The sequence below is a fragment of the Abramis brama genome (genome assembly GCF_963993115.1).
Source record: "Abramis brama genome assembly, chromosome: 14".
Lineage (NCBI taxonomy): Eukaryota > Metazoa > Chordata > Actinopteri > Cypriniformes > Leuciscidae > Abramis > Abramis brama.
The window spans coordinates 26,968,800-26,994,338 of record NC_139976.1 but is presented as its reverse complement, the minus strand read 5'-3'; the positions used below and the strand labels follow the sequence as shown (position 1 = coordinate 26,994,338).

The 25,539-nt window shown below is 44.3% G+C and overlaps 1 protein-coding gene across 1 annotated transcript in view; it reads right to left on the bottom strand.

The window, feature by feature from the left end:
- Positions 1–365: 365 nt before the first annotated feature.
- The window catches only part of sult1st6 (sulfotransferase family 1, cytosolic sulfotransferase 6), a 39,815-nt gene continuing 14,641 nt past the window's right edge, over positions 366–25,539 (bottom strand). The window contains exons 2-7 of the mRNA XM_084135951.1: positions 8,532–8,660; positions 8,307–8,404; positions 7,948–8,074; positions 7,601–7,695; positions 7,289–7,469; positions 366–1,214 (exon numbers count right to left, since the gene is read on the bottom strand). Coding sequence (XP_083992077.1) covers positions 1,096–1,214; positions 7,289–7,469; positions 7,601–7,695; positions 7,948–8,074; positions 8,307–8,404; positions 8,532–8,660 — 749 coding nt within the window. The 3' untranslated portion in view covers positions 366–1,095. The remainder of the gene's footprint in view (positions 1,215–7,288; positions 7,470–7,600; positions 7,696–7,947; positions 8,075–8,306; positions 8,405–8,531; positions 8,661–25,539) is intronic.

The window sequence follows — 25,539 nt, the reverse complement described above, 5'->3', positions numbered from 1 at the left end:
GAAGACACTGAATTTAACATAAAACCGCCGTCATAATAATCACAAATACACTTACATTGCTGTAAATGAGTTTTATGAATGAATGACTTGCTCTAATTTTGCTGGTCTTCGTCTACAACACGCGCTGTTGCACCACCCGCTGGTGAGGTCGACTAACAGCAGATGGAGAGTATGTTCGGTAATCTACTGCTTTTCCTGCAGTTCCTGGACGTCAATGTTGAATTTACTGTCGAATTTGAACCACTGAATTTGTGGAAGCGAATTTGCAAAGCGAAATAAAATGGACCGAAAATTGCCTGTTGAATATTATAGGTTGTATTTTTAAACAGTTTGAATATTTTGGAAGTGAAATATGAAAGGTGAATATGGATTATTGAATTTTTAATAATGAAACGGTGTTTGAAATGTTTTTAATTGAAATATTCACAGCTTAAATATTCAACCATGTTGAATTTCAGCCCATAAAAATGCAAGCCCTAAAAATACAATGCATTAAAATGCAAGCATGGTTAATGCAATGCCTATTTTTTTTCAAGTAGTGCAATTCAACAGGCTTTTTATTTCAAAAACATTTGACATTATTTTACTTCCATAATCATCCTCCAAAAAGCAATATCATTTTCAGAGAGGAAAACAACATAACAAACATTAATGGATTTGATTATTTATGTGAAGTTTAATATTGGTTTGTGTAAATTTAAAACTTTACATCCAGTTAGTTAACAATACAGAGTATCTGCATGATAATATCAACATTTCAAAAATGGTTATAAAGAAAATCTAAATAACCTTAGATTGGACACCATCATGTCCTCCATTTGTCAGTCCCTCACTGAACAATGCATGCTAACGTTAGCTCTTTATTTCCATCCTGTTAATTGTCTTGACCTTAACTGTAAATTAATCAAGCTATAAATTATAACGTTTAAGTTTCTAAGTCTGATATAGGTCTAAACTTTTATAGAAATGCTGAAATTTAATTTGCTCTGAGAAAAAAGAAAAAAGAAAAAAAAGGTTATTTTCTGTAATACATTATTGTAATTAGAAGAGATCAGTTGAATAGCATGTGATATTATATATTTAATGTTGCACAAATTATAAATGGATGCTAAAGCGGAAAGGAATGTCTGCATCTTTCATTTGGTTTGCATAGTCTTCATCAAACATCTTGGATTGAGCTGGGGTGAAATGGTTAACCCAGTCACCGACCTCTCCTGTGAAAACAAACATACTTATTCATTAATTTTGAACACAATATGCTTTATATCATTTCTTATTGCATGAGCCTCAGAATAATTGATTGCTCAACTGCCATGAGTGGTTTCTAATGACAGCTAAACTATATTTCACTGTTGTATTGTAATGTATTATAGCTATGGCTCTGGTGTGTTTTTAAATGGAAGTTGTTCAATCTTTTTTTTTTTAATACAGACACATTGTCTATTTTTTTTTTTATAAAAATGACATCACATAACCCATATAGAGATCGCACTCTCAGAGAGTTTGGGAATATTCACACATAATTTATACACATAAAACATGATATCAGAGTTTTAAAATCAAACATTTGAAAAGAGATCAATAGGCCTATATCACAGTTGTTTAAACCAATGAGCATTAAGCTGTGTCGTCAGCAAGTCGTTTCCCATCGTGCTTTTGATCAGCGCAGTCGGTGGAGATGATCAACTGCGCGCGACTGCAGAATCCGACAAGTCCACCTTGCGTCGCAAGAGTTTTTTGACATGTCAGCATGACATCTGAGCAAGTTGGACCTCGCTCGGACACATTTATAACCGGGGCTGCGTTCCAGTCCAAAATTGTCATGCCCTTCACTCGCTAACTTCCTTCCGTCTCGTTCACTCGGATGTACATTTTTGCTTACGTTGAGTGCCCACAGAGATACCCATGAGTGCCTACTACTGGCGGAACCTTTGTAATAGGCTGAATTGGAACGTTTGCTCACTTAGAATCCACTATGGGGTTGATTTTTTTTTTTCTTGTTTAATGCAGCATTCTATATGTATAGGTGTGTTTGAGTTTACATTTACATTTACATAAATAAATATATATATATCAGAGTTGTTTATGGTGGGGTAAATTAAACGCTGTGGCGAGGGGGGTGTGGTTCAGCGCGGTCTGTAATGGGAGAGAGAGTAGTAGTAGTAGTAGTAGTAGGTCAAGTGCAAATGACGAACACCTGTGTCTTATTACAGTAATTGGCTTGGAGAGACTGCTTATAAGCCGTGCTGGAACGAGAGAGAGAGAGAGAGAGATGGACTGAGGACTCGTACGAGACTGAAGAGAAAATTGGACGCAGAGAAAGAAAACCGGTGGATCCGAGCTCTCATTTTTGAACTGTTTTGTGCCGTGGCGGTTGCCACGGTGAATGCGCATTGTGCGCGACTTTTGTTTGTTTTGTTTTATTTGAATAAAGTATGAGTCCCAGTCACGCCGACCCCTGTCTTCTTCCTTCCTGACTCTTGAACCTCATCACACTGGTGCCGAAACCCGGGAAGGAAGAAGGGCACACCGCCGCCATGCAATCCCCGCCAGGAACGCCATTTGCAGACATCATCCAGTCGCTCGCGGCTCTTCACCAGGACCAACATCAAGCCCTGCTGGGCATAAAGGAGGAACAGGAGCGTCGGTTCGAGGCGCTCCTCCGAGCCCAGCAGGAAGACCGCAAGCTGTTCCAGAGCTGGATAGACCGGGAGGTTCGGGCCGCCCAAACCCCACCTACTTCAGCCACGCCCTCAGTCCCGCCGGTGCCTCTCAACAAGATGGGTCCCCGAGGCGTTCCTCGACCTCTTTGAGAGGTCGGCTGAGGCTTGGGGCGGCCCGCCCTCGGACTGGTCAATGCGGCTCATACTCTTGCTCTCCGGAGAGGCACAGGTGGCCACACAACAACTACCAGTCCAGAACCTCCTGGTCTATGAAGACCTGAAACGCGCCATCCTTCAGCGGGTCAGCCGGAGCCCTGAACAACATCGCCAGAGGTTCAGATCGCTGGACCTCGGGGAATCCGGCCGACCCTTCGTCATGGCCCAACAGCTCCGGGACTCCTGCCGCAAATGGCTGATGGCCGGGGGAAGCGACGTCGAGGGGATTATCGACAAAGTGATGCTGGAGCAGTTTGTGGCGCGGCTTCCGAAGAAGACCGTGCAGTGGGTCCAGTGCCACCGCCCGACGTCGCTGAACCAGGCCAGCCAACTGGCGGAGGACCAGATGGTGGCGTGCCCAGGGGTCGGCGAAACACTACCAGCTGCTTCTCTCTCTCTCTCTCTCTCTCTCTCAGCCCCTGCCCTTGTCTCCTCTTCTTCTTCCTCTAAACCTGTCCCACTCCCCAGGTCCCGAGAGGGATTCACGCCCAAACCGACCCCCAGATGGAAGACTGGGGCCACTGCAGAGCCAACCGCTGCGACCAGAGTGCCACCCCGGGGGGTGGGCTCGAATGCAGATAGCACCGCAGCATCTCCAGCACTGCTCTCTCCATGGCAATTCCTTGACCAGCTTCCTGCCACTAGGGAGCAAGCTGGCCTGTACCAGATACCAGTGAGTATTAAGGGGGGTACATATCGTGCTTTGGTGGATTCAGGATGTAACCAAACCTCCATTCATCAAAGCCTGATTCAACCGGGGGCATTGGATAATAGCTGCATGGTTAAGGTACGGTGCGTACATGGGGAGGTGATGAACTATCCTTTAATGTCGGTAGCTATTCAATTTCGGGGACAAAAGCATAATGTAGAGGTGGCAGTTAGTCCGCACCTCCGACATCCGCTAATTTTGGGGACAAATTGGCCAGGGTTTAGTATATTAATGGGCTATTTATGTGCGGATGTCTCTTGGACAAAAAGGGGGCGGGGAAGGGGGGCGGTCTCTCAGGTGGAAGAAGCTGAGCCGGGACCTCTGGGAGCTGAGCCAGGGGATCGGAGTGCTCTTGAAAGGAGGATCCTTACAGAGCGCAATGACTTTTCCCTGGAACAGTCCCAGGACGAAACGCTCAAAAATGCTTTTGAACAGGTCCGTTCTATCGACGGACAGCTTCTCCAACCAGGTTGACTGCTCTCATATCCTTATTTTGCCATTTTAAAAGATAAGTTGTATCGGGTGACCCAAGACATCCAGTCAAAACAAGATACAACTCAGTTGTTGATACCAAAAAGCCATCGGGAAATGCTTTTCCAGGCGGCTCACTGTAATCCTATGGCTGGGCATTTAGGACAAGCAGCAACACTTAATCGTCTAATGACCCGATTTTTTTGGCCAGGCATTCACGATAACGTGCGCAGCTGGTGCAAGTCTTGTCGTGAATGTCAGTTGGTGAATCCACCGGCCAATCCAAAAGCACCATTGTGCCCACTTCCCCTCATGCAGGTCCCCTTTCGAACGAATTGGCATGGACCTCATCGGGCCATTAGAACGATCTGCACGGGGGCATCACTTTGCATTAGTCCTGGTGGATTATGCAACGCGATACCCAGAGGCAGTGCCGCTCGGACAATTTGCGAGCTTTACGAATTATTGGGCATTAAATCGATCCGCACCAGCGTCTATCACCCAAAAACAGACGGTCTGGTGGAACGATTTAATCGCACATTAAAAACCATGATTCGGAAGTTTGTGCAGGAAGACGCCAAAAATTGGGATAAGTGGCTAGAACCCCTCTTGTTCGCTGTGCGCGAGGTCCCCCAAGCCTCCACGAGGTTTTCCCTCTTTGAGCTTCTCTATGGGCGCCAACCCCGCGGTGTGTTGGATGTCCTTAGAGAGACTTGGGAGAAGGGATCTTCGAACAGTAAGAACGAAATTCAGTATGTCCTGGACCTGAGAACAAAACTCCACACCTTGGGGCGGCTCTCTATGAAGAAAGTGTTACAGGCTCAGGACAAACAAAGCCGGCTGTACAACAAGGGAACTAGGTTACGTGAATTTGCACCGGGAGTTGAAGTGCTTGAATTGCTCCCAACTTCTAGCTCTAAATTACTCGCTAAGTGGCAAGGACCCTTCGAGGTCACACGGCGAGTTGGGGATCTCAATTATGAGGTAGTTCGAACAGACAGGAACAGACAGGCACATCAAATTTACCACCTCAACCTCCTTAAAAGGTGGAGGGAGGTGGAGTCAGTGATGCTGGCGACGGTGGTGAGCGGAGAGGAGGATCTCGGACCAGAGGCGAATGCAAAAGCTCAATCACTCGCGCTGGCACCGGGAGGAGACCACCTCTCGCCCTCCCAGCTCACTGACGTGGCCAATTTACAAGCAGAATTTGCTGATGTGTTCTCGTCCCTGCCTGGTCGAACGGACCTTATTCAGCACCACATTGAGACTAAACCGGGCGTAGTCAGATGGCTCCCCGGCCTGAGTCGGGCGGTGGGGGTATGTGGTGAGGGGGGCGTGGTTCAGCGCGCTCTGTAACGGGAGAGAAACGAGATGAGCGGACGTAAGTAGGTCAAGTGCAAATGACGAACACCTGTGTCTTATTGCAGTAATTGGCGTGGAGAGACCGCTTATAAGCCGCTCTGGAGAGAGAGAGAGAGATGGACTGAGGACTTGTACGAGAGACTGGAGAGATAATTGGACGCAGAGAAAGAAAACCGGTGGATCCGAGCTCTCATTTTTGAACTGTTTTGTGCCGTCGCGGTTGCGGTCGGTCAAAATCAAGGGAGCAAGGGTCTGTCCATATAAACTTCCCTCGTCCACTTCATAAAGTGGAACGCTCTTCAAAATGGCGGCAAGGATTCCCTCAAAGGGAAGTGCTTAGGGAAGTTTGCAAGTGCGCATCTAAAAGTGGACCCGGCATGCATCTTGCGGTGATCACCGGTGATCGGTTCTGCGCAGATTTTGCTCATCTCAAACAAGCCTAATTCCTTTCAATGGAATATGACGTTGTGGGTGGAGCTTGTCAGCTGTTGTGAATTTCCTTTTGCTTCCCTAATACTGAATGATTAAATAAGCTTAAAGGAGTAGTTCACTTTAAAATGAAAATTATCCCATGATTTACTCACCCTCAAGCCATCCTAGGTGTATATGACTTTCTTCTTTCATACGAATACAATCAGAGTTATATTAAAAAATTATCCTGGCTCTTCCAAGTATTATAATGGCAGTGGATTGCAACCAACAGATTGAAGCTCAAAAACGTGCATCCATCCAACATAAACGAACTCCACCCGGCTCCTGTGGGTTAATAAAGGCCTTCTGAAGCAAAACAATGAGTTTGTGCAAGAAAAATATTAATATTTAAAACTTTATAAAGTAAAACAACTAGCTTCCAGCCAAACAAACATACGGATTCCACTTAAGTGTAAAGCGCAACTTATGCAAGTAATGCGACGTACTGCTGATATTTACGCTACGCCATGACGCACTATGCTTCTGATGTCATATATTTCGTAAGTTGCACATTAGGGGCAAGTAGACTGTGTATGTTTGTTTGTCCAGAAGCTAGAATTTTACTTTGTAACATGTTAAATATTAATATTTTTCTTACACAAACTCATCGTTTTGCTTCAGAAGGCCTTATTAGAAGCCGTTTGGAGTTCATTTACGATGGATGCACATTTTTGAGCTTCAATCTGTTAGTTGCAATCCACTGCCATTATCAAGCTCGGAAGAGCCAGGACATTTATTAATATAACTCCAATTGTATTCGTCTGAAAGAAGAAAGTCATACACCTAGGATGGCTTGAGGGTGAGTAAATCATGGGATAATTTTCATTTTAAAGTGAACTACTCCTTTAATATGGAGATGTTTTTAAAATGTTCATGTATTGTCTGTTATATACCCTGAGGAAGGCTCTCAAGAACAAAACACATCAGTATTTTTTTTTAATGAATAATCTAATCTAATAATCTAATAATCTTCTCAGGCAGCCATTTAGGGGGTACATCAGTCTTATTTTTTGGGCAATATTAGGTCCTGCTCCTCATTCTATAACTAAAAACATTTAAACATTTAAATAACTAAGAATAGATATCATCTAATAAGTAGGAGTGTGATGAGATCTCGCGAGGTGAAAAGCTGTCTCGCGATATCAGCATGACGGAGTTGAGTTTGTAGCAAAACCTTTTACAGTGCGTGCATTATATTGTTTTGTCTTTTACAGCATATTATAATTCATACATAATTTCATTTCTTTCATCATTGAAGATTTCTTTAAAAATAACGTTAAAATATTGTCTCGTCTCATTCTGGTGAACCCAATATCATTTATCATCTCATCTCATGAGCTAAGTGCATTGTCACACCCCTAATACTAAGGAATTTCTAGTATGGTTTTATATTAACCTTTTCTCATGAAGGCAGAAATGGAATGATCAAACACAGGTTTTGGGATGTAGGAGTAGTTAGCCATTGGATTGTCTTTCATGACTTGGAAGGATGTCAACTGCACAATCCTTTCTATGACATCCTCCGAAACAGACAGGTCCAGATAGTGCATGATTCTCTTAATCTCCCTAAGAGGATTCTTGGTGAGAGGAAAAGAGAAAAACAGATACAAGAGAGTCAATAAAAAAAAGAAGGGATATAAAATAAAAGATAAATCAGATTTTAGCAAAATGACAGGACTTGAAAGGATATGCTGGACTAAAACTATACCTCCTTCATGTCCTCATAGAGCATGTAGAGAATATTCTTTTCCTTGCATTCCTTCCAGTAACCTTTGACATGCTCATACCAAGAGCCCCAACCTACTGTAAAAACAGTACAGAGTAACCAAAGATTCTAGATTATATTGCATTCTACATGATCGTAAAGGGATAGTTCACCACAAAAATGGAACACTGTCAGTTGAAATGGTTGAAACATTTGTCAAAATATTTTCTTTATTGTTGTTTGCAGAAAACAAAAAGTCACAGGAATGGAACAAAATGAAGAGGATTGGATGATGACAGGATATTCATTTTTGGGTGAATTATTTATTTAAATAAGTAGTTTTGTCTCACATTGCCCCCTCATGAACTTGTGAATGTATCCATCCCAAGGTCCTGGCTCTGGCTGGGTAAGATTCATACGATCAAAGTGGAAGTAGCTTACAAGATTGTCCTTAGCATTTCGGGCCATATAGATGACCTGGGGAAAAGCAGGCAGGGCAGCTAGTGGACATGATTTGTGGTACTCTGTGGTCAGAGGCAGATCAATGGGTTTTCACATTATATTGCTGAGTGCCTATTACCAGTACACTCTATAGACATGTCATTTTGTTATCTTTTGCTTTGGATAGGAAGAATGAAACTAAACAAAAATTTGATCTTGTATTTGAAATGATCAAAAGTATACTTTATTGTTCTAATTACATTATTACCTTGCATTTCTTTTCCCAGAATCCTTTAGGCACTAGTTGAATGGGCAAGTGAGTTTTGATTACTCTCGGTGGTTTCATCTGTCTGAGTAAGTCAAGCCCTATATGAAGCATAAAAGATAAATATGTTCAAGACATGTGTGGTGTAGACACAGGTGCACTGACACATTCTTCATATAACAAAAACCTTGTGATAAGTATAGATGAAGCATGCACAGAAATGTGTACCTGATGGTATAGGTGGAGGAGCACAAATTTCCAGAAATGGAATACGGACAGCTGTCGGCGCTCTCTTGCACACCTCAGCATCTCCGTTGTGCAGCAGAAGATCCACTATCTCTTGAGTCCAGGTTGTGCCTCAACACAGAGACAAACATTAGACAACTTGTTCTCAACCAGGGAGCTGGAGCCCACAAGGGGGCCTCAGCAAATTTCTGTGGGCCACAAGATGACTGTAATAATATGCAGCTCAGAGAGCACGACGGGAGAACAGTTATACACAAGTTAATTGATGCAGCAGAGAGAGAGTCAAAACAGACAGGTATCAGAATCAAACAGAGCACTGAGCGATGATGATATGGAGGCTGAAAGTAACAGTCTTTTCTTGAATATAGCTGAGTGGGTAATAAACGAAGGGAATGGATGGTATGCACACACCTCAGTTGCCGCTGATAGGAGAGAATCCACAGAGACGGGAAGTGCACGGAGATTAAGGAGGGAGACGATAGAGTGGAGGATTGTGGAACGCTGGAGTAGAAATTGGAATCTTCTTAGATAAATCATCCACAGATAAGTAGAGCATAGAGCGTTAGTCTTGTATCCGCTTGGGAGAACAGACAATGAATGTGACTGAGGTTTGTGTTTAAGTAGTCCATGGCTGATGAGTGACAGGTGCAGGTGATTAGTACTCAGGTGACAGTGATCGTTGTGAGGGAGTGACAGTGGAACCTGGTGTATCCGTGACAGTACCCCTCCGCCCCCCTCCACTGCCCGCTCAAGAGGGCCGAGCACCTTTGACGATGAGGCGGCCGGCCTCACCACGGGGGGCTGGACGATCTGGATGTGAGGTATGGAAAGAGGTGAGTAGATTGGGATCTAGAATGTCTTCTTTATGTACCCAGGAACGTTTTTCTGGTCCATAGTAGGAAAAAAATGCTATGGAAGTCAGTGGGTGCCATCAACTGTGTGGTTACCAACATTCTTTAAAATAGCTTCTTTTGTGTTCAACAGAAGAAAGAAACTAATACAGGTTTGGAACAACATGAGAATGAGTAAATTATGACAATTTTTCATTTTTGGGTGAACTATCCCTTTAAGTGATCAAACATAACTGTAACAAATTTCAAGTTCAGGGAAGAAGGAGGCAAACATTAAACATAACTTTAGTTGTAAAATAATATGCATAAACAACAAAATGAAAGGAACGGCAGCGGCCGACTGGCATTATGCATAATAAAAACAGAGAGGTTTACAAATTTCAATCGATTTTCTTTAAGCCCTGAGTTTGCAAGTTAGGGGTATGTCAGTGAGAAACATGGTGGAAAACGTACTCGGTTACTATCGTAACCTCGGTTCCCTGAGAGTTAGGAAACGAGTATTGCGTAGCTATACGCAGTGGGGGAAAGTCCTTTTCCTCAAAGTTCTGAAGCCTAAAATGTAAAACGCATTTTGCAGCTGCACAGCTAGCACAGTGAGTGTCTGGCTCACTGGCTGTGCTGCGGCAACTGCACATCCAATGGCGCGGGCGCCTCTGACATGTGCGCCAATGAGCTAGCATCACGCCATTACACGTCAGAGCCCGCCAAGGGGGCCTGGCCCGAGCCTATATTAGCCCCCAAAACAGCAATTATAGCAGGTTACATCGACTGAAGCGACATACTGCCATGTTACTCAGTGCGGCTGGCTACGCAATACTCGTTCCCTAACTCTCAGGGAACCGAGGTTACGATAGTAACGGAGTACGTTCCCTTTCGAGAACGGTCACTTCATATTGCGTAGCTATACGCAGTGGGGATGCCATGTAAAACGCTGCACTAACTGTTTGCTACTGCGGCTCGAGAACTCTGAGCCCACAGAAACAAGCCAGAACCCAATATATATTGAAAAAAACCGGACACCGTCGGGCCTGATAATAAATATATATATATATATGTAATGCCCATACATCCATACTCAACCTAATACACCAGTAAGACCAGACACTGTCGGGTCTTTTATGTATAAGGGATATCACAACCGGCCAGAGGCAGGTTTTATAATGAAATGAATGTCTGCTTATGACATTGACATAACATGTAGATAAGACCAGACACCTGTCAGGTATAAATCATACAGAAAGGACCTTTGCCTGCAGGGAAGGTACCTCCATATTATAGAATTTCATAAATGTAGAAGACGAGGACCAGCCGGCCGCCGCACAAATATCCTGAAAAGGAAACCCATAAGACCAAGCCCAAGACGAGGCCATGCCTCTAGTCGAATGAGCTCTAGTACCAATAGGGCAAGCCTGACCCACTGAGGTATATGCCAAAGAAATGGCATCTACTATTCATCTGGATAGCCTTTGCTTCGTGACAGGGGACCCCTTGGATCGACCACCAAAGCAGACAAAGAGCTGTTCTGAATGTCTTAAACGACACAGAACGCTCCAGATATATTCTCAGTGCTCTGACAGGATAGAGTAGATTAGCCTCCCCAACCTCCGTGAAAGGGGGAAGAGCTAATAATGTGATAACCTGTGCTCTAAACGGCGTTGAAAGCACTTTAGGCACATAACCGTGTCTGGGTTTGAGGATGACCTTCGAGTCACCGACACCAAACTCCAAACAGGAGGGGCTCACAGAGAGCGCCTGCAGATCTCCCACTCGCTTGATAGATGCCAGTGCCAGCAGGAGAGCAGTCTACAGCGAGAGTAGTTTGAGATCAACCGACTGGAGCGGTTCAAATGGTGGACCCTTCAGGGCCCGAAGGACCGTGGAGAGGTCCCATGACGGCACAGACGGAGGTCTGGAGGGGTTAATCCTCCTGGCTCCCTTCAGAAACCGTACCACCAAGTCATTTCTTCCTAACGATTGGCCAGCCACCAGAGCATGATAAGCTGCAATGGCTGCCACATATACTTTGAGCGTGGACGGGGTCCTGCCCACGTCCAGCAGCTCCTGTAGGAAGGAGAGCACCACTGGTACCTCGCATGACATGGGTTCAAAGTGTTTGTCCAAGCACCAGCTGGAGAACACTGACCACTTCAAAGCATACAGGCGCCTAGTAGAAGGGGCCCTGGCCTCAGTGAGCGTGTTTAGGACCTTGTCAGGAAGGTCCCTGGGTACCCGTTGAGGGGCCACACATGGAGTGCCCATAAATCGGTTCGCGGATGCCATATCGTCCTGTTCGCCTGCGTGAGGAGATCTTTCCTCAATGGAACAGGCCAGGGAACCTCGCCCGTCATTTGAACCAGCTCTGGAAACCACGGTCTAGATTTCCAGAGGGGTGCTATTAGGAGGACTGGGCATCTGCTCTTCCTCCCCGTTCGATGACCTGGGGAATCATTGAAACAGGGGGAAATGCATAAAGGGGGAGGCTGGGCCAGTGATGGGCGAGCACATCCCTGTCCTTCGAGAAGAACACTGCGCAGTGAGTGTTTTCCCTTGAGGCAAAAAGGTCGATCTCGGCCTTGCCAAACATCCTCCATATCAGACGCACCGTCTGAGGGTTCAGGGACCACTCGCCTAGGGGAGTGTTGCCCCGTGACAGCATATCCGCATCCGTGATCTGAATGCCAGGGATATGTGCTGCTCTCAGAGAGCTCAGGTTGGCTTGCGCCCACATGAGGAGGTCCCTCGCCAGGGTGTACAGGCTGCCCGACCTGACACTGCCCTGGAGGTTTATGTATGACACCACTGACGTGTTGTCTGTACGGACTAACACCTGGTGCCTCCTGACGTTTGGCAGAAACGCTTTGAGGGCCAAACACACTGCTTTCATTTCCAGGCAGTTGACATGTAAGCTCTGATCCATGCTCGACCAGAGGCCGGAGACAGGCTTGCCTTCGTGCAACGCTCCCCAACCTTGGTTGACGCCTCCAAAAAAAAAAAACACTGTGAAAACCACTTTCCATGTGGAAATCACCCCCATGCTCACGCCCTCGAGGTACCAGTCTTGAGCCTGCCAGGGAATCAGGGTCCGCAAACAACCGTGATTCACCATGACTCGCAGGCTGCCTGACCGCCATGCACGGGCTGGCACACGGAGCTTGAGCCAGTGTTGCAGTGGGCGCATACACAGTAGTCCCATATGGAGAACTGAAGAAGCAGCTGCCATGACACCGAGAAGTTTCTGAAACTTTTTCAGGCGTGAGCACTCGCCTGCCTTGAAGGAGACTGCCAGCTGTTGAATAAGAGAGCGCGCGCTATGGTGTGAGCCGCGCTTTCATATTCATATAGTCGATAACTGTGCACAGAAAGAACACACTCTGGCTGGGACTCAGTTTGCTCTTGGATAAATTGATTTTGAGACCCAGGCATTGCAGATGGCTGAGAATCAAAGCTCTGTGTCATAATAGTTTGGCTCTCGACTGTGCCAGAATCAGCCAATCGTCGAGATAGTTCAGCACGCGCACTCCCTGATGACTCAGAGGAGAAAGCGCCGCGTCCATGCACTTCGTAAATGTACGGGGTGCTAGAGACAGGCCGAACGGCAGAACTGTGTACTGACAAGCCTGCCCCTCGAAGGCGAATCTCAAGAATGGCCTGTGACGAGGGGCTACCTGAATGTGAAAGTAAGCGTCTTTCAGATCCACAGTAAAAAAAAAAAATCCCCCGGGCGAACTTGCGCAAGGATTTGTTTGGTAGTCAACATTGTGAATGGCCGTCTCGTGAGAGCCCTGTTCAAATGTCTTAGATCTTAGATCTGATACCGCCGTCTTTTTCCGGAACTAGAAAATAGCGGCTGTAAATAGCGGGGTGGGGGGGGTAGGGGGTACTAATTCTATCGCCCCTTTTGCTAACTCAAATCTTGCTCTATAGAGCTGTTGTAGGAGCAGTGACTATCTGTGGTGGCGCACGCTTCGTAGCGGGCGCAATGACTGCAGTGATAGTGTGCAGTATGAGTGGCGCGTGCTTGTAAATGGCCTAATGACTGATTTGAGAACGTTCCCAGCCACCTGTGAGCGGGGGCTGTGGGGGAACATTTATTTCTCACTCTGCTTGAGCTGCTGTGAGAACAGCGATAGTTTGCAGCGGTGCGCGGTTTACAGCGGGCCCCAAGACTGCAGCTATAACTCTGTTAGAATCGTTATTTAACATGACTAGCTGGCCATGCTTCGTCCAGTTGCACTCATGCTGGGTTTAGATGGGGGGGCGGGGTCAAACGTTTAGCCCGACCAACCCCTTTTTCGTACGTTGCCAAAGAGAGCGAGTCAGGCGGGGGCGGGGCCGGCGTGAGCATGTTCGCTTTGGTGAAAAGATTCAGCAGAGCCGAGATTCGAACTTGAGCATAGCTGCTTGTCCTCTTCAGAACCGTGCAACTGAGGGGAATAGCGGCCCGGCATCCTCCTGTCAGCGGCGTCACGTATGATTCTCCATTCCGGAACGCGGGTCTGGCGACTCACATCTTGGACTGCGCGGGAATCCCTCCACGCTTATTCCTGGACCCACGAGAACACCAGTGTTGCATGCATGGGAAAGAGACCGATCGAGAGGCGGCGTGATATCTCTGCGCCCAAGTAGCAGTGCTTCGCCTAAGCAGCAGTGCTTCGCCTGTGCTTCCCCCTAATATAGTCCCAAGTCAATATCTGCCTAGGAAATCGCCTAGTGTTAATCTGCATCGCTATTTGTACTCGTTGTGAATACGCAGGCCACAAGAAGTAATTAGGTGTTTTTTTTTGTTTTTTTTATCACTTTTACTCAGGACATGCTAGCTGGAAACAAAGGATTCCATTCATTAAGCTAAGTTAAGCTAGCGCCGACCCTGTCAAACTAAAACAATGCATGCACTGAGACAAAAATGCATTTGCCCACCTAAATGTAGGAAAGAAGGTGAATAAGCTCTATTTCAAAAAACGGTGGAGTGTTCCTTTAAATTTGCAACTGTTTGATATAACCATTTTTGTACACTGTATCAGGGTTTTTCCTGCCCTGAAAATATTTTGGCCAACACCAAAATGAATCTTTGTCCCCCCAAAGATTAATTTGATAATTTATTGAGATGATACCAACTGTTCTGCAGTACCGCTACCCGCTTATAGCCAGCTGCTTTAAAATGCACCCATGAGTCATGGTGAGTATAGTGCTCTGTGAAGAGCATCAAAGGTGTCTATTTACAATGTGTTGTTGCAGTTTTGAGCTTTGTATCCAATCCCAGACATATCTGTTGAGCGTGTGAACACAATGGCCAATCAGATGTGCTTAAGTTTAGTCAGAATCTACTCAACACTGCTCAAAAGGACAGAGTTTTTGTTCAGCATGAGCATAGCCGCGGGAAATGTTTTTATCAGGGGGGTGCTGGGGACGGTGCTTGACATTGCGGTGCGGTGCTGTGTTTTGATTTTAAACAAAATCCTAATACATCTCTAACAACACTTACAGATCACCATACAAATAAACAAGGACAGAGTTATGTGAGAACGTTCAGAACTCATGATTAAATAAATGTTAAAAACAACACTGCACATTTCACTACATGGTGGCAGCACACAAATCTGCATCTTACCTAATGATACTCGAATGTAGTTTGGCCCTCAGAAGTTAGAGCCAGTTCAAACAGAAAGCTAAAACGTTCAAAGCAAAAATGCAAGACGCAGGCAGTGGAATGGGGAAAAAACGTAAGGTCTTCTAAACTTCTTTCGAAGTTGTACTTATTTTAACTTGAGCACCGCATTTTTAGAATGCTGTGTCATCCGTGAGGTGCTGCAAAAACACGAGCACAACGGTTAAACATGTCCGTCTAGCCCGTTTACATAGGAAAACAATGGAAAAGTAGCACAGTGGAATGGAAAAATACATTCTGTGTGAACAGCCCCAAATGCCAATGAATGCTTTAATCAAGACCTCAATATTTAGTTTTTTCACCGATGTCTGCGTGAACATGCGTTAGTGTCGAATAAGTTCTGAGACATGCTGATCCTTAACCAGCATACTCCCAGAGCTGGTTGGAGCTGCTCTTCAGGAGACACTGGGCGCACCACTCTTTCCCGCAGAGGTGGGCAGGGTGGAGAATCATTTGTTGAGTTTGTTTGTTTTTTCGCTCCCAAGAGGGCACGCGCGGTTGACAGTGAACGACACTATGCCTTGCCACTTTCAGTCCCCTCTTTAATCGCCAGTAGTAGGCGTCTGTGATTTAAGGATGCGGCGCCTTCTCACGCGTCTCCTGCCATTCCCTCACGGGAACCATGAAGCCAGGTAAGTGTTGCATCACATACACAGACCCCACTCGGACCCTCAAGAGAGCAGACAGAAAAATGGAGCTCAGTTGGAAGAAAACATTTTTTTTCCGCATTTCGTGGAAAGACAGCACTATTGCATACAGAAAGGCTTAAAAATGGCGAGATCTGCTTATTTTTCTACCCTCTTTGAAGAAAACAAATACAACCCTAGGTATTTATTTGATATAGTGGCTAAATTACCAAGAAATAAAGCTTCAACCCCAGATGTTTCCAAACAGCACAGCAAGTAATGACTTTATGAACTTCTTTACTTGCAAGATTGATAATATTAGAGAGAAAATTATAACTATGCAACCATCTACTACAGAATCGCATCATATAGTGGATTGTGGTTGCAGTGAGGAAAAAATCCATTCATTCATTGCTATAGGAGAGGAAGAATTGTCTAAAATTCTATAAAGGTCTACTTCCTGCTCAGCTACTGTTCAGATGCTCTTGCTTACTGCTCTGCGCTTTGCTCTATCGCTTTTATATTTTTATATTTTATCTCCTTTTATCACCTAATTTTATCTTCAGCAAATCAGCACAGTGCTCAAACGACAAAGCTTGGATTACTACAAAAAAGCAGAATTCTTTTGTCCAACCAGCTTCCCACTGAAAACCATCAGCTTACATTCCGGGGAAGGGAAAACACAACTGCCTACATTCAAAAGGATAAGAGGGAAAATGCCTCTGGTTAAAGAATCTACTTGCTGCACAAACTGCCACAGACAAGCTTTTTAACAGAGCTTCGTCATGGACGCCCTCAGCATATATCCGGTGAGTCCCATGAATCTAGTGCTCCTCGACAGGCCATACTGAGTGTAGAGAAACAAGCCATAACTGATCGACATACAAATCGATGGCACAAACAGGGAGAGAGACCCAAAGGCACTCGAGACATCAGATTGTCACGAGCATCACATATTGCCGCAGTAGCATCCTCTACCCCAGATATGGCTCTGACAAGGATTGCAAACACTGGTTTCCTACCACCGCCTATAAATCTTGAGAACAGATTTGAAGTATTAATGAATGTAGATAAGGAATCCCAAAACGTGATGAATGTGATCAAACAAAGATCGAATCAGCCAGTAACTATCTCTGATGCTAACTGGCGTTCAAGGTCGACAGCGGCACTCAGCTCAGAGCGCAGCCGAGTACAGGACTCTGATAGTGGGAGACTCCATAATCAGAAACATTAGCAGCAGGGATACAACTACGTGCTGCCTTCCACAAGCAACAATTTCTGATGTAAACAGGGAACTTCAGAACATTCTGTTGAAACATAAGACTGCAAATCGACTTATCATTCATGTGGGGAAGAATGATATTCATAAAGAGCAGTCAGAACTCCTTAAGAAGACAACTCAACCCATCGAGAATAATAATCAAAAAAGACCAGCAGATATTCATTTTGATTTGTGCTACGTGGCAACGGACCCATGAGGTCGACTCCCAGCATTTGGTTTGGGCGGCTTGTTGTGATTTGCTGTAGTTTTCCAGCAGGCTTCCGGTTATCACTTTTCAGAGTTTGACATTTAACACAGGTCCTCACATGCTATTTCACCGCTGACCACATGCCTGGCCAAAATGCTACTTCCTGAAGTCGCTTATAGGTCTTGTAGATTCCTCCATGGCCACAGATGGGAGTGGAGTGATAGTACTGGAGAAGGGTGGATCTGAGACTGCTGGGAATGTAGATTCTGTAATGCAGTTGGTTATTTGTCAGGTATGTTTTGTGATACAATTTGTCCTCAGTTATTTCGTACTGGTCAATCAGACTGGCACAATTATCTGCAACTGCTTGCAATAATTTTGTAACTTCGGGGTCTTTGTGCTGTTCTTCCCACAGGACAACATCTGTTACAGGCAGTGCTGGGTCTTTTCCGCTGGTGTACAAGTTACATCCTGGGGTAACCGAAGACCTGGATAGAGCATCCGGAGCTACATTTAGCTTCCCTTTTCTGTACTCAATAACAAAATCGAATTTCTGCAATCGCAGAACCCAACGAATGAGACGGCTGGTGGTTTTAGTGGAGTTCATGACCCATTGCAGCGCAGCATGGTTGGTAACAACTGTAAAAAGCTTGTGCTCCAAGTAATGTTGCCACTTTTCCAGGGCCCAGATGACTGCAAGACATTCTTTCTCCGTTGCAGTATAATTGAGTTCGGCCCCAGTTAAGGTTCGACTTGCATAGGCGATAACCTCCTCTCTACCAGCATGCCTCCGTTGTGCTAATATGGCACCCAGGCCGGTGGCATCACTGGCATCGGTGTATACAATGAATGGCCGCTGAAGATCGGGATCGGTGAGGTGAGGCAAGACTTTAGCTGGTCAAAAGCTTGTTGACACTGAATTGACCATTGAAAACTATGTCCCAACTGTCAGGTACAACTGTCAGGGCTGAAGCACTAAAATTTTACTGATCTGTTTAAAAAATAACCAGTCTAATGACAGTCATTATTAGGCACATAAACAACACATACTCGGACAGGAGCTAATACCTTTTTCAATGTTCTCGTTTATAAAGCAGTCTGGTGAAATGATTCGCGCAAACATGAAAGCATTGACGTTGATCGTGGGGAATATTCCCTTCGAAAACTAAACTCAGTCACTGCGTCTTCAGCGGTTCGGATTTAGGAACATCAAAATGACTGCTGTGTTCGTTATTACACCCAAGAACAGAACACCACAATCGCTTAGACGCCATTCTGCTCCAGCGTATCAACAACGGCGGACTATGATGACAGCTCGCTCACGAGCGAGGGCGGGTCTGTGTTGAAACGCTGCTTTCAATTAATAGTTAGGGAAAGTTAGGCATTTTTTTTGGCAATCTGCAAAAAAAATTCTTAACAATAGCTTTTTTTACCATGTGTTCCTATAGGTGTCTAGTAACACCTCCCAATTCATCCACGGCCAAATCTTCGGGGAAACGCCTGGAGAGGCGATCAAAGTTGGGGTGCCCAGACGGCCTGGATAAAAATAATGCATTTTTAATTTATTTAATTTTTTACCAATATTACCTTTTGAGATGTCTAACTAGGGGTTTTTAGGGGTGCTGAATCTATCCCAGCCATTCGTTTTGAGTAAAAATGACTCCAAGTCCATACAAATCCATAAAAAGTGGTTTTATTGAACAATTACAAAACAAATGAGGTTTTATTAACAAAGTTTGGGAGGAGCACGTTCAGATAATTAACACAAGTGGAGAGCACTCGGCAATCAATGGTAAGAGGTATATATACATTCAGCTGTCTCACCTCAATCCATTGACAGTTTTGCAGCATCCCCCCACCACCCCTTCTCCACACTTCTAGTCCTAAACACTTACATACAGGGGGAGTACTCTGGGTTCGGGCTGAACTCCGAGCTCGGAGCCCTCCCTCCGGACAGCACGCCAAATACGCATTCAACTTTACCCCCTCAAATTGTATGTAAGTGTGAACCCGTGAAAACTTACTAAAACAGTTTAAAATTTAACAAACCTCATCCAACTCCCCTACATCTCCCTCACTTCTGTTATCATCTGGCTGGTTGATGTTCTGGCAAGAGTTACCATGACAGTTCCCACAAACAGAAATACGCTTGACGCCTTGCTTTTTACAGCAGCACCTGAGAGTGTCACAGTCCCCTGCACAGTTGCAGCTGACAAACTTCAGAAGGTAGTCTGGTGCAATAGGATCTGTTGTAGGGACTGGTGCATATAACCTTGTTCTCCTTGTTTCCATCTATACTCAAGGACATCCAGTGATGGACTTTGTAGCAGTAGCCAATCTCTGGTCTGGAGATATGGTGATATCATCAGCAAGCGGGCGAACATTGAAAATGAAAATCAAGTTGATGTCAGAATCCAACGCCAGATTGACATTTATCTCCAATGTTGGACAAACGGGTTGATGTCAGAAACCAACATCAGTCGAGTTCTGATGTCAACCCGACTTTCATTTCCAACCAATATGCAACCCTTGCAACCAAAACCATCCCCGTTTTGACGTTACTTTCTACTCAAGGACCTTGACAGAAATATTGTGGAGTAAAAAGTACGATATTTGTCTTTCAAATGTAGTGAAGTAAAAAGTTTCCATAAAAAATAATACTCAAAGTACAGATACTCAAAAAGTGTACAAAAGTACAGTACTCAAGTAAATGTACTTTGTTACTGTCCACCTCTGCTCGAGACCTAATATAAACAATGTCAGGTGACTGGCCTTAGGGGTTGGCTACATAACATCCAGGTGAACCAACCACCTCCTCTTGCCTTTCTCGCCTCACCTGGACCAACGAGGTAGAGCACATTTTAGATTACAGGATAGATTAGTTACAATCCGTCACGTTTTTGTGCAGGTGCTTCACGTCCCTGAGGATTGCGGGGGTTTTCTCCTCATTTAAATATCTCGACGCATCGTTGGTCCAAGGTTACCCTTAGCAGTTTCCAAAGAGAGCTGATCTCCTCTCCCAGGCGGAGGGCCAAATCTGGCACCCAAGAGCAGAGATACTACAACTGTGGGCATGGCCTTTGCTCAGTCCCTCTCTGAAGACTTAGATGAAGCTGTATTGAGGACAATAAATAGTTCTAAGGCACCATCTATGTGGAGTAACTACTCTAGCAAGTGGCGAATATTCTAAACATGGTGTCACGATTGACAATTAGATCCGGCCAAGAGTGACACCAGTTTGGTTGTTCGTTTTCTTCAATCATTGATGGATTCAGGGAAATCAGTTAATACCATAAAGGTCTACATTGCAGCCTTCTCCCACTTTCATGTTAGTGGATGGTGTAAATATTGGCAAACACCCTTTAGGTGTCTCAATTTCTTAAAGGGTGCACACCGTTTACGGGTCCAAACCTGTCATTTCTACCCAAGGTCCTTAAGCCTAGTAAAATAAATCAGGATATTGAGCTTGATGCTTTCCATCCAGATCGCCTTTGTTCGGGTGCAGGGTTGGATAGTTTTTCCTCTATGTCCTATTAGAGCATTGCACACATACAATGAGCGTACTCATCAATTGTGGCAGTCACACACGCAACTTTTCATATGCTTTGGCAAGAAGTTTGCAGGCAAACCTGTGTCTAAGCAATGATTGTCTCATTGGATAGTGGATATAATTTCACAAGCTTATGTAAGCCAAAATCGACCTATCCCTGGTGATCTGGTTGCTCACTCTACCAGGAGCATGGCTACTTTCTAGGCGGCACTCACTCTCAGACATCTGTGCTGCAGCCTCTTGGAGCAGCCCATGCACACTCATGAGATTTTAAAGGATTAATGTGGCAAATCCGAATTCTTTGGGGTCTGCTGTTTTATCTGTGGCTAAATAGACAGGGGAGGGACCCTGGTGGTATAAGTCATGCAAGGGAAGACCGTGGTGAGTGAGTGAGGTCGAAATAGATTGTAAGTTATGTCCATAACTATGGATCTATGAGACCTAACGATGTGACCGTCACCATCCCATGTAACCTTCGGGACGAACCAGGCAAGAGGAAGTGTTTGGCTCACCTGGATGTTATATAGCCAACCCCTAAGGTCAGTCACCTGACATTGTTGATATTAGGTCTCGAGGACAGGCGGAAGAATGGCGTCATTCAAGGGAAGACCCTGGTGACGGTCATCGTTCGGTCTCATATAACCATAGTTATGGACATAACTTGCGTTTTAAGGAGGAAATACTCAGCAATGGTGTTGACATGAATTTACACATGATTTGTCTTAAAGCACATTACAAACACCACATAGACATACAGTATAAACAATGATTAAAGGCACACTATGCAAGAGTTGTACCTTAATATAACAGCTTCAAAGTAATTTCGGTGGTAAACAAACTTATAGTAGGGCGAATCATCCTGGTAGTAAAGCTTGGGGGGACGCTGCTGGAAAAAACAGCAATGCAAGTTTGAGAGGGGCGCCCCCGACAAATCTCGCGAGAATCACAAATTGCTTTACGGCAACGACGTCACACACATCAACAACAACATGAAGCACGAAGACACTTGCGCGCATGTATTGCTCACTGTTAGTTAAAGCTGCTGTCGGCAACATTTTTTTTTATCATATTCAGTGAAATTGACACTATAATCCGACAGAACAACATAAATAAGGTGGTTTTAGAAAAAAACCCGAGCTTCTAACTACACCTGGAGCGTGTTATTTGTTTTGCAAAAATCCACCGCTCCCGGATCATCGGGTCCAATCAGCGCAGGGGGGTGTGAGATCTGACTGTCAATCACAGGTCGTGCACACGCCACAGATCCCCCCTCCCTCGCGCACGTTACAATATCACATCACATGCACACGACACGCCTGAAGTTCGCCTGAAGATTGCATGAAAGCGTGATGGCGGAGAGAAAATCTACTAACAAGCTTCCAATTCCTCGGTTATTGCTATCTATGGATAGATTAGCCAGGGCAGCCTACCTCCGAGTCCATGGTGTTGATTGATGCTGAAGAGACGGACGTGTTCACAGAAAATCAGGTACACACGCTAGGGCTGTAGTACTCGAGTCCGGTCTTGGACTCGAGTCCGGACTCGAGACCGCTTTTCTATGGTCTCGGACTTGTCTCGTACTCGGCCACTGGTCTTGCCAAATATGGCTTTTGGTCTCGACCGAGTCCAGGTTTCTTTAATATGTTCCCAGTAATCACAGATACGTCGCCGCGATATTAAAACAATATATTATTGGAGGGAAAGTGAAAACTGGCCACCTAATAAGTATTTCGGCTCTTTTTCGTGAGCCGGCTCGTTTCACTCAGCTCACTGAAAGAGCCGGCTCTTTTGACTCACAAACAGCACTTTAAAAAATAAATGTTTAAATAAACTCGCTGAAAGTCCACCGCTAGTGCAACGTGAATATTCACATTTTTAATTGTCCATAACAACCCGAAAACTAGCCTGCTTGCCTTGCACATCTAATTAATGGGCAAAGTTTTCCGACTTTTTTTCTTACCTTTCTTTCTATTCCATGAGTGGTAGGCGCAATGACTGGCTGTTTTAAAATATAGCTAATATCGAAACAAAATAACCCAGCTCATAACTTGCAGGTTTGCTTAGTGGCAAACTTTTTTCATTTGATTGCTTCAGCCGCCACCCGCCCGAATTTAATTAAAATATTATTTTTCGTCACGTCATCCGCCCGATCCGCGGTTTATCCGCATCTCTTGTGTGTGTGTGTGTGTGTGTGTCTGTGAGTTGTCTCGGTCTTCCCTCATGCAGTTTAATTGGTTGACATCGCGTGTATGATTGACAGGAACAGAATGTAAGGCTGATCAGACAGTCGAAACGAATGTGTTAGGCCTAGGCTATATAATTATTATTTTTTTGTTGTTCTTTGAATTAGTCAATTATTTTAAATAAAATTAAAATTATTCATTATTTCATAATGATTTAATTTCTATAGGCTAGCCTATATTTTTTAGCAGACTTTTTTTTTCCTGTCCTGGACTCGGTCTTGACTCGGACTCGAACCTTTTTGGACTCGGTCTTGACTCGGACTCGAACCTCTTTGGACTCGGTCTTGACTTGGACTCGACTAGTCCTGGTCTTGGACTTGTCTTGGACTCGACAAAGGTGGTCTTGACTACAGCCCTAACACACGCACAGTGACGCACTGACGAGCACGACCTCGATGGGAGGGTGCTCGCTGGTAGTGGGGGAGGGGCATGAGAGTTGTAAACATTCAAAATTTTGGCTAAGTCGACCCAATCTGCCAGACTTGCCGACTGCAGCTTTAATATTAGTTATGCGTTTTATGTTCACTTGGGAGTTCATTGTAAATTGTTACCGAAATATTATGTGCAAAAACCAAATTTAATTAATCAATGCTAAGTGCTGAAACTCATTAATCATCCATTAATAACCCCTAACCCGGCCCTGAATTGGGAACTTTTAATATTGGTACCAATTCACAGCCTAAGTAAAGCATATCAACACCAGTCTTTAAACAGAAACCCCTAACTGACCAGACTTATCTAGCTGATAAGCTGATACAATTGCTAACAAAGAATTCTTAATTTTTGGTGTTGTTATATTGTAGATTTCTCTTATTTGCTATTATTCGTTTGGTGTAACAGTGTTTTGGCAATTCTGTATGTCAACATAATGGCAATTAAGTACAAAATTGTACTTTTGGTATGTTTAGATAGGTGCTAAAATATACAAAATGTCCAATGTATTTTATAGTGTATCTTTTTTTTTTTTTTTTTTTGAAACCAAAGCATATTCATAAAATTTCTTATATGTCCCACAGCAAACATAATAAATATTGGATGGCAATTAATGGTTAAAAGAAATGTTATTCATTTTAAGACTTTAAAGTGTCTTTGAGATTTTTAAATGAAATGTTATGATTTCAAATTAAGTAAATAAGGTATGTGCCTTAAACTGCACTTAATTATTCTGTTATTCAATTATACATTTAATTATCAATTATTTTCTGTACGTTTGCTAAAACGTCTCTTTCTAACAATAAATAAAATGAAAATCAGTTGTTCATGCCTGTGTGTCACCACTGTGTGACCGTGGTGACAGTCTGAGTGAGGTCGAAAAAGATCTGCAGTGAACCAAAGACAGTCTCAAAAACGCGGTTTGAAATCACTGGTGTTTCTGACATCACAAACTACCTTAAAGACACATCTTACAATGTCGGAAAAATCCGGGAGGCCCTCCCAGAGAGATACCGTAAATAACTGATCTTCCTACACAGCTTCTCTGGCTGCGATACCGTATCAGCAATTTCTGGGTTTAGCAAACCAACTTTGCTTACCAAGCTCTGCAAGACTGACAAAGCAGAGGGGGCCATGGATGTGTTCAATGACATCAGAGCCAAGAAAAGTGACATAATCAAAGCTGGCTGCGAACTGTTCAAGCTCATATTCTGCGGAAATCCACCTGAAGATTCGGAAGACTTAAGATTTGATATCATCAGCAAGTGTTTGCTTCCTTCTTCTCTGAGAAAATCAATAATATCAGAAAGGTGATCAGCACATCCTTGAGTTGCGCTGGGGTCAGACAGATCAGACCACAACCTGAGAAAGTAGTCACCATGTCTGATTTCGAAGAAATTGATGGCAAAATTTTGGAAGAAACCGTACAGCACCTTAAAACATCAACCTGCGCCCTTTACGCACTTCCCACATCTTTTTTCAAAAGTGTGTTTAACTGTTTAAAAGCAGATCTCCTAGAAGTGGTAAACTCCTCACTTCTCTCTGGGAGTTTTCCAAACTCCCTGAAAACTGCAGTTGTTAAGCCCCTCCTGAAAAAGAGCAATCTGGATAAGACCATATTAAGCAAATATAGACCAATCTCAAATCTTCCTTTCATAGGGAAGATCATTGAAAAAGTTGCCTTCAATCAGCTGAACAAATTCTTAAGCTCGAATGTATACTTGGTTTCCGACCGCATCACAGCACAGAGACTGCGCTCATAAAGATAATAAACGATATTCGCCTAAATAATGATACAGGCAAATTATCAGTGCTGGTACTACTTGACCTCAGTGCTGCATTTGACACTATCGATCATAACATACTTCTTGACAGGCTGGAAAACTGGGTCGGGCTTTCTGGGATAGTCCTAAAATGGTTCAGGTCATACTTAGGAGGGAAGAGGTTCCCTCAAGGCTCAATTCTTGTGCCACTCCTATTCAACCTGTATGAGCCAAATAATGAGAAGGAACCAAATTGCTTACCACAGCTATGCAGATGACACACACATCTACTTAACCCTATCGCCTAACGATTACAGCCCCATTGACTTCCTGTGCCAATGCATTGATGAAGTAAACAGTTGGATGTGCCAAAACTTTCTTCAGTTAAATA